General features: G+C 40.2%; 1 protein-coding gene across 2 annotated transcripts in view; it reads left to right on the top strand.

Moving 5' to 3' along the window:
- The window catches only part of cpne8 (copine VIII), a 117389-nt gene that overhangs the window by 2736 nt on the left and 88847 nt on the right, over window positions 1–25806 (top strand). For both annotated transcript variants that reach the window (XM_067435863.1, XM_067435865.1), the window contains exon 2: window positions 12439–12479. In XM_067435863.1, coding sequence (XP_067291964.1) covers window positions 12439–12479 — 41 coding nt within the window. The remainder of the gene's footprint in view (window positions 1–12438; window positions 12480–25806) is intronic.

The raw sequence follows: 25806 nt of genomic DNA, 5'->3' as shown, positions 1-25806 counted from the left end.
AACACACACCTCGTGTTTATTTATTGAGATTGAACGAGGCAGGATATGTGTACTGTACGTATCACGCCTAATTCACACTCAATAAATGATCATGAAAAATGGGAAATAAAAGCTTCTGTAAAAACCTGTTAGTTGGTCAGATGTAAATTATAAAAAAAAAATTTTTTTAAAAAGAAGTAATTTTACTCGAAAACTTCTCTTTTTTAAAAAGTAGGTCATTTTAAAACCCTCTGGTGCTCTTCATGTGTTAGACATAAATGACCCAATTTATTTTTCAATTAAATGAATGTACTATATTTTAGTTTGATAATGTTTTTTATTTAATATTTTGTATTTTTAGGGGATTTTATGGTACTAAATTATATTTATGCTGTATTTATAATCCATTTATTCACTTTTTGAAAATGGACTTTCCAACAGTGCGAATCTTGAATGCTTAAGAGCACAGACTTCAGTTTCGTTTCTTTTAAAAGAAGACATTAGGGAGATTATTGCTGGAGTGAATAACATTTTACAGAATTTTACGTTTATTGTTTTGGAAATGCACAGAAATACTATTTTCAATTTTTATATGAAATATATATTTTCAAAAACACATTACACATTAACAAGGTATATATATATATATAAACAAGTTGTGTTTCAAATTTGAGGTTGATATCTCAAAAAATTAGCTTTCAGTAAGATTTTATTTGGCTGCAGTACCATATTTTCCACTAGATGAAATTTGTCTCCTGTTTATATATTTATATATTATCAGGACCATTTAACCTTTTAGAACCGTGTCACATAGCAAGTGCCAAAAACTTTACAAAAGTTTTGTACCATTCCGATGAAGTAAAACAAAACGAAAAACATACAATTTGAGGTAATTTGTAGAAAACCAATAATTTATTAAGTAATTATAATGTAATCAAATAGAGTAGTTTAAATGATAGTTTAATGAAGAAAAATTGTCTGCAAAATATCATCCTCAAATGCCTGAATTATCACAGAATATTTTTTTTGGAGTATCTACAGTAAGTGCAAACACCTTGAGGCTTTTTACACGAACTCTTCATGACAATTGTGAGGGGGGTGATTTTTTTAAAATTTCTCATTAGTTTACATTATATAAAGCCTTAAAGTTCTGCATAATTAAGGGTGTCACACACTTTGAGTGACAGGTGGATAGCCATTTATCCGCTGTCTGTCACCTTAGCTCCGCCTCTTTGCCCATTTTCTGTTAACATGTTCTTCTTCCACACCTTGGTGTGTCTCCCAGGTGGCTTGTGGCAAACTTTAAACGACACTATTTTCTTCTTGCCACTCTTCCAGAAAGGCCAGATTTGTGCAGTATACGACTGATTGTTGTCCTATGGACAGAGTCTCCCACCTCAGCTGTAGATCTCTGCAGTTCCTCCAGAGTGATCATGGGCCTCTCGGCTGATCTCTGATCAGTCTTCTCCTTGTATGAGCTGAAAGTTTAGAGGGACGGCCAGGTAGATCTTGGTAGATTTGCAGTGGTCTGATACTCCTTTCATTTCAATATTATCGCTTGCACAGTGCTCCTTGGGATGTTTAAAGCTTGGGAAATCTTTTTGTATCCAAATCCGGCTTTAAACTTCTCCACAACAGTATCTCAGACCTGCCTGGAGTGTTCCTTGTTCTTCATGATGCTCTCTGCACTTTAAACGGACCTCTGAGACTATCACAGTGCAGGTGCATTTATACGGAGACTTGATTACACACCGGTGGACTCTATTTATCATCATTAGTCATTTAGGTCAACATTGGATCATTCAGAGATCCTCACTGAACTTCTGGAGAGAGTTTGCTGCTCTGAAAGTAAAGGGGCCGAATAATTTTGCACGCCCAATTTTTCAGTTTTTGATTTGTTAAAAAAGTTTGAAATATCCAATAAATTTCATTCCACTTCATGATTGTGTCCCACTTGTTGTTGATTCTTCACAAAAAATTACAGTTTTATATATTTATGTTTGAAGCCTGTAATGTGGCAAAAGGTCGCAAAGTTCAAGGAGGCCGAATACTTTCGCAAGGCACTGTGTGCGTATATATATATATTAGTAGAGATACTGCAAGAATTTAATTTATTGAGAATAATTTTTGTTAATCAACCTTTTTTTTTCTGGCCTAATGCAACATATTTTTGACAATATTTCCATAATCCTCCATTTAAAGGTGCCATAGAATGAAAAATTGAGTCCTGTCGGGGTCCTGATCACTCTGTCGAGGTTTATTCTGCGATAACAACCGGCTGGGTGTACATTATCCCTTACATGATTGACAGTATACGGTAGATGCGTTTCTGTCACTGAAAGGAGCCGCAGTGAAACAGCCAATCAGAGCCGAACCCTACATTAATATTCACAATCCTTCCAAATAAGGCAAAAACAGAGCATTACTTCCTAGGGACAATTTATAGGGTTGTAAATGGACCTGTAAAACTGTATCTGGACAATTTGAACCCTTAAATAAACCACACACCCTCTATGTAGATATCAGAGAACAGTTTAACATATTGTTTCAACTCCTTCTAGAGCACCTTTAAAATAATATCATCCATTAAGTACGTTTGGTCACACTTTAGTTTTGGTTCCAATTCTCACATTTATCGACGACTTTTGCCTTTTGCCTATTATAAATTACTGTTTATAATAGTTCGTTTAGGTATCAGGATTAAGGGACGTAGAATAAGCCATTAATAAATTGGCCAGTAGTAATATGCATGCTAATCCGCATCAATAGTGAGAATTGGATCCTCAATGAAAGTGTTACCGAAGCCCGCTCCCGGCTCATGAGTGTTTACTTCATTAAACATATTTAAAAGCCATGCTTTCACAATCCTGCGATTAAGAATCCAGATTGATTTAATCTGTTATCAATACTGTTAAATGTCAGTCTTGATGCGTTGTCAATTTGCTGATCTTTACCGAGTGAGAGTTTTGACTCGGACTTTACATATTGAAGTCCCTCTGGAGGCTCGTCCTCATTAGTGCCACTAAACTTTATCACACTTCATGGTTTAATCACATTCCTCATGAATTATTCCTCTGCGTTTCACCAGCATGCTCTAAATATGAATGCGGAAGAGGACCAGGGATAAACATTAATTAAAATCATAAGAGGGCCGGGAGTGTCAGTGGATGTGATTGGCAGCTGGGCCTGTTTGTGATGGAGAGCGTTTGATGTGGGATCCTCTGTGCTGGGATTTGAAATGGGAATGTGCTGTTTTGTGGGGGAACGGCCGTGTAAATGTTTAATGAGAGCATTTCCTGTACTCTGTACTGTGATGTTTCTGGCTGGCTCTGCCGTCTTCAGATGCCACATGTTTTGTCTTCAAATTTAAACCAAAAACGTTCAATACACGTTCTTGGCGTTCTGTGTAGCTTTAAGTCAATTGTCACGGTATAGCAGGAGCAGAGAATGGGGGTCGGACTCGGATGACATTAGCTGCGCAGTGCTGTATATTGGAAAATGTCAGCTGCAGTAACATTAACTCTCACCCAACATGCATGCAGTCAGACGCTCGCTTTTCTGCGTACAGTGAGGCGAGCCGAGTGCATTATTAGTGTAAATAGCATATAGGTCATGTGCAAGAGCTTCCGTCTGCGTCACTTGAGTGCCTGAACATCACTAAACGCGCTGCACAGTTTATATACTCAATCGCAAGAGTTATTTGGGCAGTTAGACTAATGGGTTATAGTGTTTGTATTAGTTATATTCATTGTGGATATAGGTCTGTCACATTAATGCTCTGTTTAGTCACATTCACCTACTTAAACTACGCCATAACAGTATGTACTCTTTTTGTGAGGCATAAAAGTACATGTTTTTGAGTGTGTAGCAGAAGAGTATGCAACTTTGGGACATTTTCTACTCTTTATCTTAGTTACGTGCATCCTGTCAGCGTTTAAACTGCCCTGTCAATCATCTTGTAACAGTTCAAATCCTCCTCATTTATTTCAATCGAATTTAATTTCCTGCCTGTTCAGAGAGAATTCTAGCTCGTTGATCTGCCAGTCGTGGGTCTTTCATGCGGAGACTCTCCTGCTTGCAGTTTGAATATAATGATGCATTTAAAAGATAATGGCCAAGCATAGCATTACAATGTGGCTGCAGATGAAATATAATGTGGATAACATTGAAAAATATAATTTCGTCAGGTTAGATACTGATAATTATCCACTCTAAACCTCGCCACTTGATTGTCAGGCTCACTCATCTGCCATGTTTGTAGTTTTTTAACACTTTGTATCCATGTTTGTAGTTCTAATCCAATCCTCGTCCGACTCGCAATGGGTTGTGGGCAATATAAGCAGTTAGAGTCTGTCCGGACCCATCCGGGTATTTTTGGAATACACTTTTCTTTTCTTTTTTTTAAAAAGAGCGTGAACTGTTAGCTACAGATTATGGGAGAGTGGGGTAAGATGAGCCATTGGGTAAATTGACCCACCCCCTTTATCTTGGCAACTGGACACTTGTATTGTCATGTGACCATATATTTTGGAACCACTCATCATTTCTGCCAGACTGTGAAAAGGAGAAGCACATGGGCGGAGAGGAAGGCATCCATTTTCTTTAAAATTGATTTCCTTTTTGGCTTGTCAGAGTAAAATTTTAGTTTAACTGATGTAATGGCTGTTGCATCCAAGCAAATGTGTTTAGGTCTAAAATATGTATGATCCATATTGGTGATTCTGTAAGTAATGTAAAAAAAACATGTAAACCATTTAGCTACATATTAGCCTGAATTGGTAAGCTAGCAACAGCTCTGCAAGCAGGGCCAAATGACACTGTAATATGTCACCGATGTCCAGATCAAAACATGTGATGCAGACAAATACTCTTATTTTTGCTAGTTTAGATTGTGATTGTTTTGATTTGCTAGTTATGTTAGCCACGATTTTTGATGATGTCATCATATATTGCATCATGCGACAGAAAAGCTGAAGGCTTGTTCGACTTCACCCAGCGATGCGCAGACCGATCGGCGGCTGACTTAAAGCAGTGCATGCCGGTTAGAAATGTTGTCCGAAGTGAGGCAGCGTGACTGTGACGTATGTCAACAAAGTTCCGCGAGAGCGATTCGAGAGCAGGCGGCTGATGCAGCCGCTGCAGATTCTCAAGGGGGACTGCAGGAGGCTGCTCGAGCTCTGATGACCACACAGCTGATCCACGATTGGCCGATTCACCGCATGACAGCGATCACGTGCGTTTCCTGTTTATTCTAAAAACCTTATGTTACGCTAATGCTCACAAATCATTAATTTATAATAGTAAAACCTCTTTTCGTGTAGTCGCGATGTTATATCATCATGTTTATCAAACTAAAACTGATAAAAACCGTTGACAACACTTCATTGATAGTGTAGGTTTATATGTTGAACTTTAATCTTGTCCAAACAGACGCTTTATTAAGCAGTATATAAAGTATTGGATGAAAATGTCATTGAAACATCTGTGTATTTGAAAAATATTGCATTTATTTAACATCAGCTGTGTTAAAGTTTGCAAACGCAGTGCAAGCGTCACCACGGGAAGCAGAAAGTGTCCGACTTCACGTCTGCGTTTGCAGCTCCTCCCCGCCTGCACTCGGCTACTCTCGCCGATCGCATGCATCCAGCCGCAGCCGATGTCGAACACATCTTGAGAATCTCAGCTCTTTATAGACATGTGGATCATGATTCTAGACCAATCAGAGCCCGAGATCTCCCTTTACAAAGTTGAAGAGGCGGAGCCTTCTTTTCGATTTCCTAGTGGCCAGTTTATGTCAATGCAGATGAGTAGGAGTTGTTAGACACTTTGGTCAGATAAATCTCAATAACTTTTATTTGCAAGGAGATATCAAGCTGATATCAAAATTCTGTTTTCCCCTGGTTAGTGCCAATTTATAGAATCAAGAGAAACTTCCAAAAAGCTTGGAGACCAAAATGATAAAAAAAAAAAAAAAAAAAAAAAAAGATTTTAAAATAAATTAATTAAAAAGAAATCAAAATATTTATTTGTTATATATGTTTATCATAAGATTGTGAATACAATAGAATATATGCAATATTCCACCACTGTGTTAAAATGTAGAGTTTTTTCTGTAAAATGAGACATTTTTATCAATTTACTTAATGTATGTGGGTAGGGCACTCTTTTAAATTCAGATATTCTTAATTCTCAAAAAAATGCAAAATGTGCTGCAGAGCTGAAGTGGTTAATGCAAAACGGCAGCTATGGGCCAAAGTCAGGCACATGCTGTGGGGTAAATTGAGCCAGCGTTTTAAGTTACCCCTCCATAAGGCACTGTAGTTAAGTTAAATCTCTGAAGTATAAATTGGTATCATTTCAATGTAATGTTACACAACTGGTTTAGTTTATATATATATATATTATTTATTTATTTATTTATTATTTGATAAGAACAATGCACAAGTAGATCAAACCTTTCTCTGATAAGATTCAGAAGGTCCTTAATCATATCTTTTTCCACTTGTAGTTCCTAATGACCTAACACGTTCAATATCGTAGAAAAACTACCATGACAAGAACCGTCAGACTAAAATGCTTATTAGTTTCAATGACACTTTTTCATTCTTTCTCAAACTCATACTCTGTTTAGGCTGTTTTTGGGAAGGTTACAACTTTGTTGTTCAACATATTGTTTCAGAAATGCAAACAATTAAAGCAGCACTTGGCTACTTTTGCTCTCGGGGTCCCCCTACAGTTGGGGAAAAATAATGTCCTCAACTACTGTCGTAAGCTCTGTCATCCTACAACAGGGGACGCCATCGCGCGTGCATTTGTTGACATGATAGCCCTGAACTAGTGATGCGTCGGTCGTCTCATAACCCGCGGACCCCGTATGTCTATTTAATGGTCGCGGGTGCGCGGCGGGTTGTAAAAATGTATACAGTGGTGCGGGGCGGGCCAAATAACTTCATAAAAGCGTCCCGCGGGTTGGTGCAGCACTTACAGTTCCCCTGAACACTGCAAGAGGAGTTCAGAGTTCTTCTGGCGTCGCGTGTGTTACAGTCAGTGGCATGTTTCAGCAGGTCATATGAATATAATTTCATGGGTTTTATTTTTTTCAAATGCCAAATAATCACGATGCTCACGTTTACAAGCCAGCGTCATTATAGTAGTCTATTGGTTAGCGTTTTACAGAATCTATATGATACTTCAGTTCAATGTTTGAGTGGTAGCTCACCGTAACAAGCAGGACAGCATCGGTCGGGCACGCCTCCTTCAGCTCACGCCGACGAGCAAACGCTGGTCACATGTTGATCCTCGTCCTGCCTTTAATCCCATCACTTTTTCGTTTCCTCTTATTGCTTTCCTCCAACAAAACCTTTTCTTTCTTATTTGCCTCTGCTGCTTCGGACATGACTATATTATCCGACGAACAAAGTTGGGCTCGCACGTCTGAATGTAAGGAAGTGTGTGTGTTGGTGGAAGTGACGTGTATGCCGTAAAGCAGTCGAATTTTGTAGTTCTTTTTGTTCTCGGGTTACTACCCGAAACCCGAAGTTTAAAAGTACGATTAAAAACGATACAGACCCCGGCAGGCTATGGCAGACGTGTCATTCAACCTATTGTTAGTCGATTTATCATTACAAGAGTCTTGAAAAATATATTATGAAGGTTGAAAAGTTACCTAGTACCTTTAAAGCCTCCATCACATTTTGTGGCGTCAATTCTGAAAACGAGTCCTGCCTGTGGCGACATTCCCTACTCTGCCTTTTCTTATAAAATACCGTATTTATCATAGTAAAATCTACATATCATTCCCAAAATTAGTGAAATTAGTGTAAAACATGTTGAAGATTAGCAAACAGGCTGTCGATTCCTTAAACGGCCTCTTGTCTCCTTCACTGCCTGAGCACAGGCTTTAGCCCTTACTCTTTTCGAGCTAAAGTTTGCAGGCTTGCCTTCCAGTGCCTCCCCTCAAATAGTGCCCCGCTATAGGGGTCGATTTTGGACACAGCCACTATTTTGTCTAGTTCCAGAACAATCGTCGAAGTTTATGTGTTTAGCGTGTATGTTCTAATGAATGTTTCTGTTTGTTGGATTCAAGTTGGATTTGTATTTCCAGTGAGTCGTGCATGTCGGATGGCTTCAACATCTGGCAAGGTCATTGGTTATATTGGTTATTCGTTTGGGGTTATATATTAATTTGGTTATATATTCGTTTGAACCTGCTATTGTTATGGGTTGCGATTTTGGGTGTTGGCCTATATGTGCTCTTGTAAAATGGTTATATATTCAGTTGGAGTTTATATATTCAGTGTCTACGGCTAATTGGTTTTATTCAAATGGGATTTTAAATTTAATGGATATTCTGGATGAATTTGGGGTTATGGGTTATATACTTTTGGTTAAATTTAAGAATATATAAATATATTCATTCAGGCTTATGGGCTAATTGTTATACTTTATGTGGTTATGTAAAATATATTCAGCGTATACAGTATGTTTCACATTGGATTTTTTATATATCTATATATATATATAGTCCTTGTGTGGGATACCTTTTACATTAAACCAAATTTTATTGGTTATTGGTTCCATTCCACTGGGTTAATGGCTTATTGGTTGCAATGTGTAGAGTATGTGTTGATTATACATTCGTTTATGTTTATAGGGTATACTGTGTAATCGGTTGGTGTATGGATTATTGGTTCTATATTTAGTTAGGATTATAATGTAATTTAGTTAGGATTGAAATGTAATCTGATTACTTTTGGATTCCTTCATGGTCACAAATGTAAATAAGTCAAGTTTCATATATATATATATATATATATATATATATATATATATATATATATATATATATATATATATATATATATATATACAGTGCTTCTCAGCTGCTATATCACTTACCCATCACTTGATTCGTCCTGGTAAACTACTTGAGTAAAACGCTCCCACATGGTACTTTTCTTTCCTTCGATCTGTTTTTGGTTTTAATTCTTCTTTGATTCTCCCAAATCTCTCTCTGATATGTTTTGCCTCATTGCTGCTGAAGCAACTGAGTAGCTTAGTGAGAGTCTGCAAATTAGTGCCTGATGAAGAATAAAGCTTTAAACTGGTTAATATATCATGTTGAAGAATATTCTTATCAGAATAATATCTGTTTAGCATGTGTATAGTTTTATAAAGCTATTAACAAAGTAATGTATTTTTTCCCCCTTTGTGTTTATTTAATGACCACTAGGAGGTGCTCTGAGCATTGTTTTCCTGTATTAGTTTTCCCTAAAGAGAGATAGCCTATATGTTCTTGTTGAAAACGGAAGTAATTTGTGACGCACGTTCATTGCTTTTTACCGTGAAATGAGAGTTCGGTCACTCTGAGTAACGTCAGTGACTGACGAATGGGGGTTTCGCTTAGAAGCCTATCAACTTCGAGATCTAAGGAATTTATGCCAGTGCCAATGCCTTAGGCATGCAGAGTTTGCATAGCGGACTCTGGCCCACCGCGTGGGTATGACAGGAAGTACGCTGGCATGTTCGCTTTATGTTTCTGCTTCGGAGCCAAGAGCACATACACTCTTCACTCCCCACAGCCTTCTGAGACTCTGTCAGCTTCTTCGAGACGAGCAGCCTTCCAGTCGGTGTTGGTGTGACGGCGCGTTCCAGCGTTCGCATACTTCCTGCCTGCTGATCAGACGATCCAGGATCCAGCTGGTGTGCGGTTCCCTGAGCGCTTCGGCATCGACTGTGAGGGTTCCTCTCACAAAAAGAGCTCACACGTGGCACGTCCTTTTTAGGATGTCTCGCCCGTGTGCTTCTGGGTGCGGCTGATCTCTTTCGGCACTATCACTGTCTGACATGTTTGGGTTTCAGCACGCTCAGGCAGCGACAGTGGATGAGTCATGTTCCCACTGCGGGAACATGGCCATCTCGGTGTTCCGGTCAAGACTCAATGAGCTCCGTGCGGTTGCCGGAGGGAGAGTCCCCTCTGCCACACCCCGATCTGACGTCTCTACGCAAGGCGGCACTTTGGCTGGTGGCCAGGGTGACCTGAGGGTGACGGTGTGGAACAAAGCCCCGACGCTCATGCCTCGGCTCACACCCCCCTCTGAAGCACCGAACCCGTTGTCAGTCCAAGCGTGCACAGCAGTGCCTGCCCCGTCCGTCCCGACGGTCGCGTTTGGCGACGCGGATGACGAGGAGATGTCGGTCATCGCATCACAAGGTGGGCTGGAGTCATCTGAGGATGATGATTTGGCTGTGCTGCCGCCTCCGGGTGGTGCAGCGGTGCTCGAGTCGGACCCAGAGTTGACAGCCATGCTTTGCCGGGCAGCGGCGAGCCTCGGGCTGGACTCGAACCCTCCGCCCCGACCCGAGCACTCAATGCTGGACGATTGGTTTTTTGGAGGTGGCGTGTCAGGACACAATTAATTAATTGAAATTATATATTTTATTACTTGACCACCGCGGATTATCCACAATCTCCACGGATTCCCCGATCTTTCCATCACTACTGTCAATATTGCGCTATCTTGTCAAAATACTGAAGCCATTGTAATCCTGATAGTATTCCCATTTTTTACAAAATGTAACTGTAATCTGATTACTTTGTTTTTTGACGTAATGCTGTTACATGTATTCCGTTCCTCCCTACCCTGATAATCATAAAGCAGCAAGAGGGGGAAAAATCTGACTGTGTCCAGTTCTCATGCCATGGCATCCTCAGACCTTTTCTTTTTTTTGTTGCCTTATCGAGGTTTTACTGTTAGAGCTGTAATGATTCCCCTGCCTTTGAGCAGTCAGAAGAGATCAGTGTGTGCGCGTAAGACTTCCTTCAGTGATTCATTGCCTGATACTATATCACATTTCTCTTTCTCGCAATGTTACATTGATACTTCTATCCTGTATTGCTGTTTTTTATTATTTTAATTTCTGCAATTAATGAATAACTCATCTAAATAAGACAAGACAATCTTCTGAAAATTAAAATTCTCAGTCAGAGCTGCTTCTGTGACACACGGTGCAAAGTGATCCCTGCAAATGAGATTGAGAGAGATATCCCAGATTCACTCTCTAGACTCTCTCATGCGTTTGCCGGGGTTTCAATCACGACTCAGTTATGACACTGTGATGCATTGCAATGCATTGAATAACAATGACGTATATTGCATCTTGGGATAGTTGGCAATACCCTGCCTTACCTGAATGTTCATAATGGCTAAAGCGAATGAGTTCAACACCACTAAACATAGGAATTAAACCACAGATATGCAATATATTGTCAAAAGTATTGGGACAGCCCTACAAATCATTAAATTCTGGTGTTCAATCACTTCCATGGCCACGGGTGTATAAATCAAGCTCTAGGCCTGCAGACTCTTCTACACACATTAGTGAAAGAATGGGTCTCTCTCAGGAGCTCAGTGAACTCAAGCGTGGTGCCGTGATAGGTTACACCTGTGCAATAAGTCCATTCCTCACATTTCCTCACTACTAAATATTCCACGTTCAACTGTTAGTGGGATTATAACAAAGTGGAAGCAATTGGGAACAACAGCAACTCAGCCACGTAGGCCACATAAAATCACAGAGCGGGGTCAGCACATGCTGAGGGTCACAGTGCGCAGAAGTCGCCAACTTTCTGCAGAGTCAATAGCTATAGACCTCCAAACTTCATGTGGCCTTCAGATGAGCTCAAGATCAGTGTGTAGAAAGCTTTGTGAAATGGGTTTCCATGGCCGAGCAGCCAATTGTAAAGTTTGGTGGAGGAGGGATTATGGTGTGGGGTTGTTTTTCAGGGATTGGATTTGGCTCCTTAGTTCCATTGAAAGGAACTCTCAATGCTTCAGCATACCAAGACATTTTGGACAATTTCATGCTCCCGAATTTGTGGGAACAGTTTGAGGATGGCTCCTTCCTGTTCCAACATGACTGCGCTCCAGTGCACAAAGCGTCGGTCCATAAAGACATGGATGAGTGAGTTTGGTGTGGAGGAACTTGACTGGCCTGCACAGAGTCCTGACCTCAACCCGATAGATCACCTTTGGGATGAATTAGAGCGGAGACTGAGAGCCAGGCCTTCTCGTCCAACATCAGTGCCTGACCTCACAAATGGGCTTCTAGAAGAATGGTCATAAATCCCCATAAACACACTCCTAAACCTTGAGGAAAGCCTTCCCAGAAGAGCTGAAGCTGTTAGAGCTGCAAAGGGTGGACCAACTCAATATTAAACCCTACGGATTAAGAATGGGATGGCATTAAAGTTCATGTGCGTGTAAAGGGAGGCATCCCAAAACATTTGGGCAATATAGTGCATTTCCAGCAACTTGATGCATGTGTGTACTTGTATCAAAACTGTCTGTAATTGTACTTATACAAATCTAGTTTTAGCACATTTCATTTACATTGTTCATTCAGAGTTAATACTAATTATTAACTTTTGTTCCTTAATGTCTTCCTTTCTACTTACAGAAACCTCTTGGACAGAGACACCTTCTCAAAGTCTGATCCAAGTAAGTCACTGGTATCACACATATCACATTTTAAGAAGTTAGTTAATTTATTCTACACTTTAAGCCTGAATAAGTTGGCAAAACTTATTAAATGTGGGGCAATCAGTTACATCATTTTTTTTAAAGTTAAGAAATTTAAAATTTAAGTAAGCAGGACTTTCAGATTTTTATTTTGACAATTACATTTGAATTGCTCTTAACTTAAAATATTTGGCTACGCCAATTCATACTAAATATATTTATTCAATATAAAATGTTCAATATACTGTATATCTGTTCTCAAACTAAGCTCATGCTCCACTCGTCACATGATGGAAACCCCCCAAAACCCCTACACAACAGAAGCTCTTCTAAACTAACATTGCATTAGCCTGACATTGTCATACTTAATCTCTAGTCAGAATATGAGTCTGCTCCATCGGGCTTTGATAATGGGGCGTTTCACCTGAACCAGGAAAGAACGTTACTCCACAGCGTATAAAGTCCAGACCGAACGTCCCGACCTCAAATTTTGTGGGAGGGGCTAAGTTCGGCTGGCATCAAGGCTAACATGGTAAAGCACACGACTAAATCTCCCACTTTACATTAATCTTATACACAAAAAAACGTTACTCTCCCTTTTAGGTGTCATGGCAAAGCATGCATGGGAAATAGAAATCCCAGCCCAGTTAATACATTTAAGTTGGTCTAAATGAAAAGAAACAAGTTCATAAAACTCAAAGCAATGAAACAATTCAGATTACTTCAAATGTGTTAGTTTTGAGAACTCAAAAGAAGAGAAAGTTTTAAATACTCGTAAAAGTTCATTTGATTGAACTAATTTGTCTAATTTGAGTTGGCTCTGCTCAAATCAGTTAATTATATTGAGTGTTATGGGGTTTACAGTGTAGCACACATTGAAACATTATAAAGATGTGTTTATCTGAAAGCTCATGTACCGCTAGCACATCCGACTGAAATCACACACTCATCAGCAGAGCTCTGATCCCCATAGGAGGCGTCATGTGTGTGTGAAATCGTACCTACCTGCTTTAATTGTTATGTTTTATTAGAAATCTTGATTGTGCTTGAAACAGAAATACAAATGGGAATAATACTCTCCTGCATATGAAAGAATATGCATGGGCATATAGCAGATGACAGTAGATGCAAAATCTTTCATATGCAGGAGAGTATTTTTCCCATTTGTATTTCGACTGTATTGTGTAATCCAGATGTTCTAACATTCACGGCTTTAATGAACATACAGATGCGTTTGACTGCAGGCCTGCATTGTTCATTTTGCTGTATGGCTGATTACACTGACTGTTTCTGACACACACACACACACACACACACACACACACGCACATACATGTACATTATATGCTCTAAAAGGTTTTGTTTTGATATTTTTTTCTGCTAAGAAAATTCTGTTTTCATGTTGAAATTGTGCCAGTTATATGTTTGCACTGTACATATCTTTTCTGCATTCCTTTGAAGGAGTCAAACTCCACACCTTTGCAACATTATACCCCCCGGATATCAATATATAATATTAGCTTTTTCTTCTTTCTTTTTTGTACTTAATTAAGTCTTTTTTTTCATGGCCATTTTCCATTCTCTTCCATTCAACGTTTTTTGGTAAAACTTTAGTAAGAATATTGTTAGCATTACTGTTATTCATGAGCTAGTGTGCTCAAAAACAATGACAAAATTCACCTTTACAGGATAAAAGCATTGAAAACATACAGTCTTTCTCTACCGCCAATATGGATAAATGATTTTGATGACATCACTCTGCACTTCAGCTTCTCATCAGATTTTCTGTCCAATTAAATGCTCTCTATAGCTTCCACTCTGACAGCCTGGTGGAAATTTCACCAAATCACAAATTCTATACTAGCTCCATCTATCCGCACCCCATTGTGGAACAACCGTGACTTCATTAGCAATAAAAAAAAAAAACTAAACTTTCGCACATGGGCTGAAAAGGGTATCACTCATAATAACCATATTTTCAAATCCAACACATTAACAACATTTCCGCATTTGGCCCAGGAGTTTGGCATCAGGAGCAATGAATTTTTAAAATACCTGCAACTCAAATCTTCTGTTCTGGCAAAAATAAACATCCGAGCCACAAATTTAGAACTTCCACCAGCAATATCAGACTTAGTTAACATTTCATCTCCAAAGAAACTTCTCTCTAAAATATACAAAATCATTTCAAATCAATTTCAGACCATATACTTACCAACAATAAAATGGGAAAACGATCTCTCAATAGCTCCTGATGCCAACTTCTGGACCCAAATCTGTAAAAACATCTATTTCATGTCCAAAAATGCTAATCTTCAATTAATACAATACAAAACACTTCACAGAACACACTACACGGCCAATAGATTAGCTAAAATGGGTTTCACATCAGAAATTTGCACACATTGCAGTCAGAAATCTACAGATACATACATCCATGCAACCTGGCACTGCACTCCAATCAAACACTTCTGGGAAGAGGTCACACAGTCACCATCCACTATAGTGGGCTGCCACATCCCACTATCGCCCTCTCTTTGCTTGCTAGGGGACCTCACAATAATTACAGATAAAACTATAAACTTTAAAACTCTGTAGACTTAAAAATTAAGCTTTTCCCCCGTGGTAGTTTAATTCACAGGACCGGACACCAGTTATTTTGCCAAGAGATTTATTTTATATAATTTTATATCAGACATAGGAGAGAAAGACAATTTTCCTAGGAGATGATCTTCATTCCAGCTTTCTCTGTCCTCCTGGACACCCAGTTTGGATTTTATAGGTTGCTCAGACAGAGAAATCAATTGTATTACTAGATAAACAGGTTGTTTGCGCTATACCTCGTGCTTTCACGCAGCATAATATACCCTAGAACATATGCATAGAGAAACTTGTTGTTCATTGTTCAAAATATGTCTTATACAGAACTTGTGACATGTGTCATATGCATTGGTAGGAAAACAACATCATGCTACACAATACTTCCTTACAGAGAATTACAGTCACATGTGCATAATTGGAAAACTTATGCTACATATTCCTGTGTTCAAAATTATCTCCTCTCCATGTCCCTCACACTCCTGTGCTCAGGCTCATTCTGACTAAATAATAATGATTATACAAATGATAATGAATATTAGTAAAGAATAATAATACAAATACATGATATTAACTGATTATACATACTAATAATATAAAATAATATTAAACAGTAAAATTTCGATCTACAACTCTCCTCATAGCCCTAACCATTGCCAAGAAAACTATCCTCATGAACTGGAAAACTCGTAACAAAATACACATTAACCACTGGAAAAATCTTCTCACCGACTTTATTACAATGGAATACACATCTCTCCCCTATAATCCCTCATCTGAAAGCGACCTCTGCCATCCAACACTTTCTGACCTCTTACAACTCTGAATCCTCTCTCTCTCCTTAACTCCGTCTCCTCCCATCTCTTAATCAATCCACAGGTATTACTGCATAGTTCCAATTATTGTCAATATTGTTTCATTGTTTCATTATTGTTATTGTTATGATTCCTATTATTTATTATTATTTTTATTATTGTTGTTGTTTCCATTGTTGTCTTTGCTTTCATCATTGTCGTCATCATCATCATCGTCATCATCATCATCATCATCATCATCATCATCATCATCATCATCATCATCATCATCATCATCAACTATTATTATTGCTGTTTTGGAACTTCAAAAAAAAAAGGGGACACTGATTATTACAATGAATGGTATGATGATGAGAAGTGATGGTAGTGATAATATAATAAATAGTAAATGGGTAATTCTGCTTATGAATACACACACCCACACCTACACTCACCCACACACACCTTATACATTAACACACTTTTATTTCACTTCTAGAATTATTTAATTACTCGATTGTCAATTACTGCACTATTGTGGTTTGTATGTCTGTATGTCAATAAAAAAAAAAAAAAAAAAAAATGCTCTCTATAATCTGAAGCCCCGCCCCAAACACTATAAACAGACACTGAAGCTGCGGCTGAAATCGTTCACTTGTTCACACATTTACTATTTTCTTCATGACACAGTGCACTATATAGGGGATAGGAAACGATTAGACTGAACTATATAGGGGATAGGGAACGATCAGACAGTGCACTATATACGGGATAGGGAACGATCAGACTGAACTATATAGGGGATAGGGTACAATTACACTGAACTATATAGGGGATAGGGAACGAACAGACAGTGCACTATATAGGGGATAGGGAACGATTAGACTGAACTATATAGGGGATAGGGAACAATCAGACAGTGCTCTATATACGGGATAGGGAACGATTAGACTGAACTATATAGCAGCATATATATATATATATATATATATGCATATATATATATATATATGCAGCGATCCCCATCGTTTGAATCATCATGAAGAAGACCCATCATCTGGTCTTCAGCTGTCGTGCCTCAGCGATGTCATCGGGACACTGCCGCTGGGAGAAATCTGAAACATGGAGTGGACCACAGTGTGCTGCGGAGCTAACAGAGACTTCCACCATCAGCTGTTTTCTGTTCACCATCAGCTCTGTTTCTGTTCACCATCAGCTCTGTTTCTGTTCACCATCAGCTCTGTTTCTGTTCACCATCAGCTCTGTTTCTGTTCTGTTTTCTGTGTTGGTTGATTGTTTGTAGTATTCTATATTTTTACTTGTTATTCATTTTTTTGTTGTTATTCCCCCCCCCCCCCCCCCCCCTTTGTTGCACTTTGAGATTCTTCGGAATGAAAAGTGCATTATAAATAAAATCTATTATTATTATTATTATTATTATATAGGGGATAGGGAACGATTAGACTGAACTATATAGGGGATAGGGAACGATTAGACTGAACTATATAGGGGATAGGGAACGAACAGACAGTGCACTATATAGGGGATAGGGAACGATTAGACTGAAATATATAGGGGATAGAGAACAATCAGACAGTGCACTATATAGGGGATAGGGAACGATTCAGACAGTGCACTATATAGGGGATAGAGAACAATCAGACAGTGCACTATATAGGGGATAGGGAACGATTTAGACTGTGCACTATATAGGGGATAGAGAACGATCAGCTGGTGCACTATATAGGGGATAGAGAACAATCAGACAGTGCACTATATAGGGGATAGGGAACGATCAGACAGTGCACTATATAGGGGATAGGGAACGATCAGACAGTGCACTATATAGGGGATAGAGAACAATCAGACAGTGCACTATAAAGGGGATAGAGAACAATCAGACAGTGCACTATATAGGGGATAGGGAACGATCAGACAGTGCACTATATAGGGGACAGAACGATCAGACAGTGCACTGTATAGGGGATAGAGAACGATCAGACAGTGCACTATATAGGGGATAGAGAACGATCAGACAGAGCACTATATAGGGGATAGGGAACGATCAGACAGTGCACTATATAGGGGATAGAGAACGATCAGACAGTGCACTATATAGGAGATAGAGAACGATCAGACAGTGCACTATATAGGGGATAGAGAACGATCAGACAGTGCACTATATAGGGGATAGGGAACGATCAGACAGTGCACAATAGGGGACAGAGAAAGATCAGACAGTGCACTATATAGGGGACAGAGAACGATCAGACAGTGCACTATATAGGGGACAGAGAACGATCAGACAGTGCACTATATAGGGGACAGAGAACGATCAGACAGTGCCCTATATAGGGGACAGAGAACGATCAGACAGTGCACTATATAGGGGATAGGGAGCGATCAGACAGTGCACTATATAAGGGATAGAGAACGATCAGACAGTGCACTATATAGGGGACAGAGAACGATCAGACAGTGCACTATATAGGGGATAGGGAGCGATCAGACAGTGCACTATATAGGGGACAGAGAACGATCAGACAGTGCACTATATAGGGGATAGAGAACGATCAGACAGTGCACTATATAAGGGACAGAGAACGATCAGACAGTGCACTATATAGGGGACAGAGAACGATCAGACAGTGCCCTATATAGGGGACAGAGAACGATCAGACAGTGCACTATATAGGGGATAGGGAGCGATCAGACAGTGCACTTTATAGGGGATAGAGAACGATCAGACAGTGCACTATATAGGGGACAGGGAGCGATCAGACAGTGCACTATATAGGGGAAAGAGAACGATCAGACAGTGCACTATATAGGGGATAGAGAACGATCAGACAGTGCACGATATAGAGAACGATCAGACAGTGCACTATATAGGGGATAGGGAACAATCAGACAGTGCACTATATAGGGGATAGAGAACAATCAGACAGTCCATTATATAGGGGATAAAGAAAGATCAGACAGTGCACTATATAGAGGATAGAGAACGATCAGACAGTGCACTATATAGTGAATAGAGAACTATCAGACAGTGCACTATATAGGGAACAATTCAGACAGTGCACTATATAGGGGATAGGGAACAATTCAGACAGTGCACTATATAGGGGATAGAGAACAATCAGACAGTGCACTATATAGGGGATAGAGAACGATCAGACAGAGCACTATATAGGGGATAGGGAACGATCAGACAGTGCACTGTATAGGGGATAGAGAACGATCAGACAGTGCACTATATAGGGGATAGAGAACGATCAGACAGAGCACTATATAGGGGATAGGGAACGATCAGACAGAGCACTATATAGGGGATAGGGAACGATCAGACAGTGCACTATATAGGGGATAGAGAACGATCAAACAGTGCACTATATAGGAGATAGAGAACGATCAGACAGTGCACTATATAGGGGATAGAGAACGATCAGACAGTGCACTATATAGGGGATAGGGAATGATCAGACAGTGCACAATAGGGGACAGAGAAAGATCAGACAGTGCACTATATAGGGGACAGAGAACGATCAGACAGTGCACTATATAGGGGACAGAGAACGATCAGACAGTGCACTATATAGGGGATAGGGAGCGATCAGACAGTGCACTATATAGGGGATAGAGAACGATCAGACAGTGCACTATATAGGGGACAGAGAACGATCAGACAGTGCACTATATAGGGGATAGGGAGCGATCAGACAGTGCACTATATAGGGGACAGAGAACGATCAGACCGTGCACTATATAGGGAACAGAGAACGATCAGACAGTGCACTATATAAGGGACAGAGAACGATCAGACAGTGCACTATATAGGGGACAGAGAACGATCAGACAGTGCCCTATATAGGGGACAGAGAACGATCAGACAGTGCACTATATAGGGGATAGGGAGCGATCAGACAGTGCACTTTATAGGGGATAGAGAACGATCAGACAGTGCACTATATAGGGGACAGGGAGCGATCAGACAGTGCACTATATAGGGGACAGAGAACGATCAGACAGTGCACTATATAGGGGATAGAGAACGATCAGACAGTGCACGATATAGAGAACGATCAGACAGTGCACTATATAGGGGATAGGGAACAATCAGACAGTGCACTATATAGGGGATAGAGAACAATCAGACAGTCCATTATATAGGGGATAAAGAAAGATCAGACAGTGCACTATATTGGGGATAGAGAACGATCAGACAGTGCACTATATAGTGAATAGAGAACAATCAGACAGTGCACTATATAGGGGATAGGGAACAATTCAGACAGTGCACTATATAGGGGATAGGGAACAATTCAGACAGTGCACTATATAGGGGATAGAGAACAATCAGACAGTGCACTATATAGGGGATAGAGAACGATCAGACAGAGCACTATATAGGGGATAGGGAACGATCAGACAGTGCACTATATAGGGGACAGAGAACGATCAGACAGTGCACTATATAGGGGATAGAGAACGATCAGACAGTGCACTATATAGGGGATAGAGAACGATCAGACAGAGCACTATATAGGGGATAGAGAACGATCAGACAGAGCACTATATAGGGGATAGGGAACGATCAGACAGTGCACTATATAGGGGATAGAGAACGATCAGACAGTGCACTATATAGGGGATAGAGAACGATCAGACAGTGCACTATATTAGGGATAGGGAGCGATCAGACAGTGCACTATATAGGGGATAGAGAACGATCAGACAGTGCACTATATAGTGGATAGGGAACATTTAGACAGTGCACTATATAAGGGACAGAGAACGATCAGACAGAGCACTATATAGGGGACAGGGAGCGATCAGACAGTGCACTATATAGGGGACAGAGAACGATCAGACAGTGCACTATATAGGGGATAGAGAACGATCAGACAGTGCACTATATAGAGAACGATCAGACAGTGCACTATATAGGGGATAGGGAACAATCAGACAGTGCACTATATAGAGAACGATCAGACAGTGCACTATATAGGGGATAGGGAACAATCAGACAGTGCACTATATAGGGGATAGAGAACGATCAGACAGTGCACTATATAGTGGATAGAGAACAATCAGACAGTGCACTATATAGGGGATAGGGAACAATTCAGACAGTTCACTATATAGGGGATAGGGAACAATTCAGACAGTGCACTATATAGGGGATAGAGAACAATCAGACAGTGCACTATATGGGGGATAGAGAACGATCAGACAGAGCACTATATAGGGGATAGGGAACGATCAGACAGTGCACTATATAGGGGACAGAGAACACTATATAGGGGATAGAGAACGATCAGACAGTGCACTATATAGGGGATATAGAACGATCAGACAGAGCACTATATAGGGGATAGGGAACGATCAGACAGAGCACTATATAGGGGATAGGGAACGATCAGACAGTGCACTATATAGGGGATAGAGAACGATCAGACAGTGCACTATATAGGGGATAGAGAACGATCAGACAGTGCACTATATAGGGGATAGGGAACGATCAGACAGTGCACAATAGGGGATAGAGAACGATCAGACAGTGCACTATATAGGGGACAGAGAACGATCAGACAGTGCACTATATAGGGGACAGAGAAAGATCAGACAGTGCACTATATAGGGGACAGAGATCGATCAGACAGTGCGCTATATAGGGGATAGAGAACGATCAGACAGTGCACTATATGGGGATAGGGAACGATCAGACAGTGCACTATATAGGGGATAGAGAACGATCAGACAGTGCACTATATAGTGGATAGGGAACATTTAGACAGTGCACTATATAGGGGACAGAGAACAATTAGACAGTGCACTATATAGGGGATAGGGAGCGATTCAGACAGTGCACTATATAGGGGATAGAGAACGATCAGACAGTGCACTATATAGGGGATAGAGAGCGATCAGACAGTGCACTATATAGGAGATAGGGAGTGATCAGACAGTGCCCTATATAGGGGATAGGGAATGATCAGACAGTGCCCTATATAGGGGATAGAGAACGATCAGACAGTGCACTATATAGGGGATAGGGAATGATCAGACAGTGCACTATATAGGGGATAGAGAATGATCAGACAGTGCACTATATAGGGGATAGGGAATGATCAGACAGTGCACTATATAGGGGATAGAGAACAATCAGACAGTGCACTATATAGGGAATAGAGAATGATCAAACAGTGTACTATATAGAGGATAGGGAACGATTTAGACTGAACTATAGGGGATAGGGAATGATCAAACAGTGCACTCTAAAGGGGATAGGGAACGATTAAACAATACACTATATATGGGATAGGGAGCGATCAGACTGAACTATATAGGGGATAGGGAATGATCAAACAGTGCACTATATAGGAAATAGGGAGCAATCAAACTGAACTATATAGGGGATAGAGAGCGATCAGACAGTGCACTATATAGGGGATAGGGAGCAATTCAGACAGTGCACTATATAGGGGATATAGAATGATCAGACAGTGCACTATATAGGGGATAGAGAGCGATCAGACAGTGCACTATATAGGGGATAGAGAGCGATCAGACAGTGCACTATATAGGGGATAGGGAGTGATCAGACAGTGCACTTTAAAGTGGATAGGGAACTATCAGACTGTGCACTATATAGGGGATAGAGAACAATATAAAGTGGATAGGGAACTATCAGACAGTGCACTAAATAGGGGATAGGGAGCGATCAGACAGTGCACTATATAGGGGATTGGGAAATATCAGACAGTGCACTAAATAGGAGATAGGGAGCGATCAGACAGTGCACTATATAGGGGATAAGCTTGAATAACTACATCAATGCAACAAAAAAGTATCCTTCCCCTAATCACACAAAATATATTGCTTGCAATATTACAGCACACACACACAAACTCACACACACAAGCACAGGCAGTGAGCGCTTAGGCTATATTTAGCCGTCTGGAGTCCCTGATTCCAGTGTCTTTTGGCCGGTATATGTTGGGAGGAGTTGTAGCGCTGCGTGACTGGCCCCATCACGTCAGCACAGCTCAGACTCAGCACATGTGCCGCTCCTTATAAGAAGAGTACAGTTCAGCTCATGATGATGATGATGATGGCCCTGGAAATCGTCTTTCATGTTCAATTGTCATCCATGTTGCTCGAAAAACCAATCATATTAATTTTGAGGGTGGATGGCGTTTCACTTCAGATTAGTTTGTTTTTTTATGGACATGAAAGGGATTTCTGTTGTATTCACTCAATAGCCTAAAAAAGCGATCCAAGTTCAACACAAAAACATACATATACATATACATTTACACAGAAGAGTATTCTACTCTTGTGAGATGCCATAATATATGCAGTTTGCAGCCAGTGGACATGCTTCTTTATCAGTGCGGCACGTCCTGATTTTGCAGAGTTAGACGCATTTCTAGGTCAACATATTTGAACAATCCTTGAACAACATTTCCTGTCCAAAAATCTCCACCCCTAAACCTAACCCTACCCATAAGTTATCCTTAAAATCAGAGTGAAATGATAGGTGAATCACACTGATGTAGAAGCACCTATGCTTGACATAAACTGTAATCTTATCCCTCAAATCTGATTGGTTGATTGGAATGTTGTTCCAGGATCAACAAAGATATGAAATCATCTGGTGAAATCAGGTTCTGCATCAATGTGTGTCTTCTCAGTCAGAACTGATCATCAGAGCAAACCACTTCAGGTAAATTAACTGGGATGAGCTGAGATTTTGGTGGAAAATCTGAACAGAAACCATTACTTTAATAGATGCAATAACAGAAATGTTGATGTTGATAAAGCTGCTTTTACATATCTGAAATGACACAGATGATGTTTATCTTGGAGACTGCGTTTCTGTTAATGAGACACAAATATTGCACGATTAATCAGGACCGACCCAGGCTCTGTTGGTGCCCTAGATGAGATTTTACATATTGTCCCCCACAAGCCAACTCCTGTACCCCCCCCCCCATCAATATTATTGTGGATGTGGCATTAGATGAACACAATGCACAGAAATGATTAAAGACTCAAACACATATTTGTTGGTTTAACTTAGTTTCTTTTTAAAAGTTTTTTTTGTTCACACGGCTGGCTTGTACAATTGTTTTCAATGGGAGCACAGCGCACAGAACGACATGAGCCTATGGAGGCGCTGTGCGTCTATTTCAACCACTTTTTACCGATCGCGAGAGTTGAAGAATGTTCAACTTTAAGGGAAACGCAGCGCTCATCTCTGTCACTTATCACCCAGCCGACCAATTACAATGGAGGAGGGGCGGGACAAATACAACACCGAACAACCGCCACATTCTGCGTGTACAACGTCAACAGATGACAACAAGCAATAATAATAATTACAGGGCTTCCCCAACAATTCTTTCCAAGATGCGAAAGAATGCGTGATCACAAAATTCAGTTCTCTGTTTGTGCTTGAACGGACACATACACAAAATAATATCAAAATGCCGTCTCTGTGAGTATCCTGAACACAGTCGCTTATGGCTTATGAGAATGTTAACAATTGCGATAAAAACAGATGTGTATCATTATATTGGATCCATGCATTCGGTCTTAAAGTGACAGCAGCAGGATTATTAAGTGTCAGTATTGTTAATCATTTATCATTAATCATTAATATTCATTAACGCTTGACCCATTAATATTAACTCAAAAAGTCAAATATCAAAAAGTATTTAGTCAACATCCAATTGTGCAATTTCTCCCACTTAAGAGGCCTGTCATTTTCATCATACAGGGAGTGCAGATTTATTAGGCAAGTTGTATTTTTGAGGATTAATTTTATTATTGAACAACAACCATGTTCTCAATGAACACAAAAAACTCATTAATATCAAAGCTGAATATTTTTGGAAGTTTTAGTTTTTAGTTTTAGCTATTTTAGGGGGATATCTGTGTGTGCAGGTGACTATTACTGTGCATAATTATTAGGCAACTTAACAAAAAACTAATTTATACCCATTTCAATTATTTATTTTTACCAGTGAAACCAATATAACATCTCAACATTCACAAATATACATTTCTGACATTCAAAAACCAAACAAAAACAAATCAGTGACCAATATAGCCACCTTTCTTTGCAAGGACACTCAAAAGCCTGCCATCCATGGGTTCTGTCAGTGTTTTGATCTGTTCACCATCAACATTGCGTGCAGCAGCAACCACAGCCTCCCAGACACTCTTCAGAGAGGTGTACTGTTTTCCCTCCTTGTAAATCGCACATTTGATGATGGACCACAGGTTCTCAATGGGGTTCAGATCAGGTGAACAAGGAGGCCATATCATTAGATTTTCTTCTTTTATACCCTTTCTTGCCAGCCACGCTGTGGAGTACTTGGACGCGTGTGATGGAGCATTGTCCTGCATGAAAATCATGTTTTTCTTGAAGGATGCAGACTTCTTCCTGTACCACTGCTTGAAGAAGGTGTCTTCCAGAAACTGGCAGTAGGACTGGGAGTTGAGCTTGACTCCATCCTCAACCCGAAAAGGCCCCACAAGCTCATCTTTGATGATACCAGCCCAAACCAGTACTCCACCTCCACCTTGCTGGCGTCTGAGTCGGACTGGAGCTCTCTGCCCTTTACCAATCCAGCCACGGGCCCATCCATCTGGCCCATCAAGACTCACTCTCATTTCATCAGTCCATAAAACCTTAGAAAAATCAGTCTTGAGATATTTCTTGGCCCAGTCTTGACGTTTCAGCTTGTGTGTCTTGTTCAGTGTTGGTCGACTTTCTGCCTTTCTTACCTTGGCCATGTCTCTGAGTATTGCACACCTTGTGCTTTTGGGCACTCCAGTGATGTTGCAGCTCTGAAATATGGCCAAACTGGTGGCAAGTGGCATCTTGGCAGCTGCACGCTTGA

Source organism: Pseudorasbora parva, chromosome 25 (genome assembly GCF_024679245.1).
Source record: "Pseudorasbora parva isolate DD20220531a chromosome 25, ASM2467924v1, whole genome shotgun sequence".
In the NCBI taxonomy this organism is placed as follows: Eukaryota; Metazoa; Chordata; class Actinopteri; order Cypriniformes; family Gobionidae; genus Pseudorasbora; species Pseudorasbora parva.
Note: the sequence above shows the minus strand (reverse complement) of the source record. Positions and strands in the feature narration are given on the sequence as shown.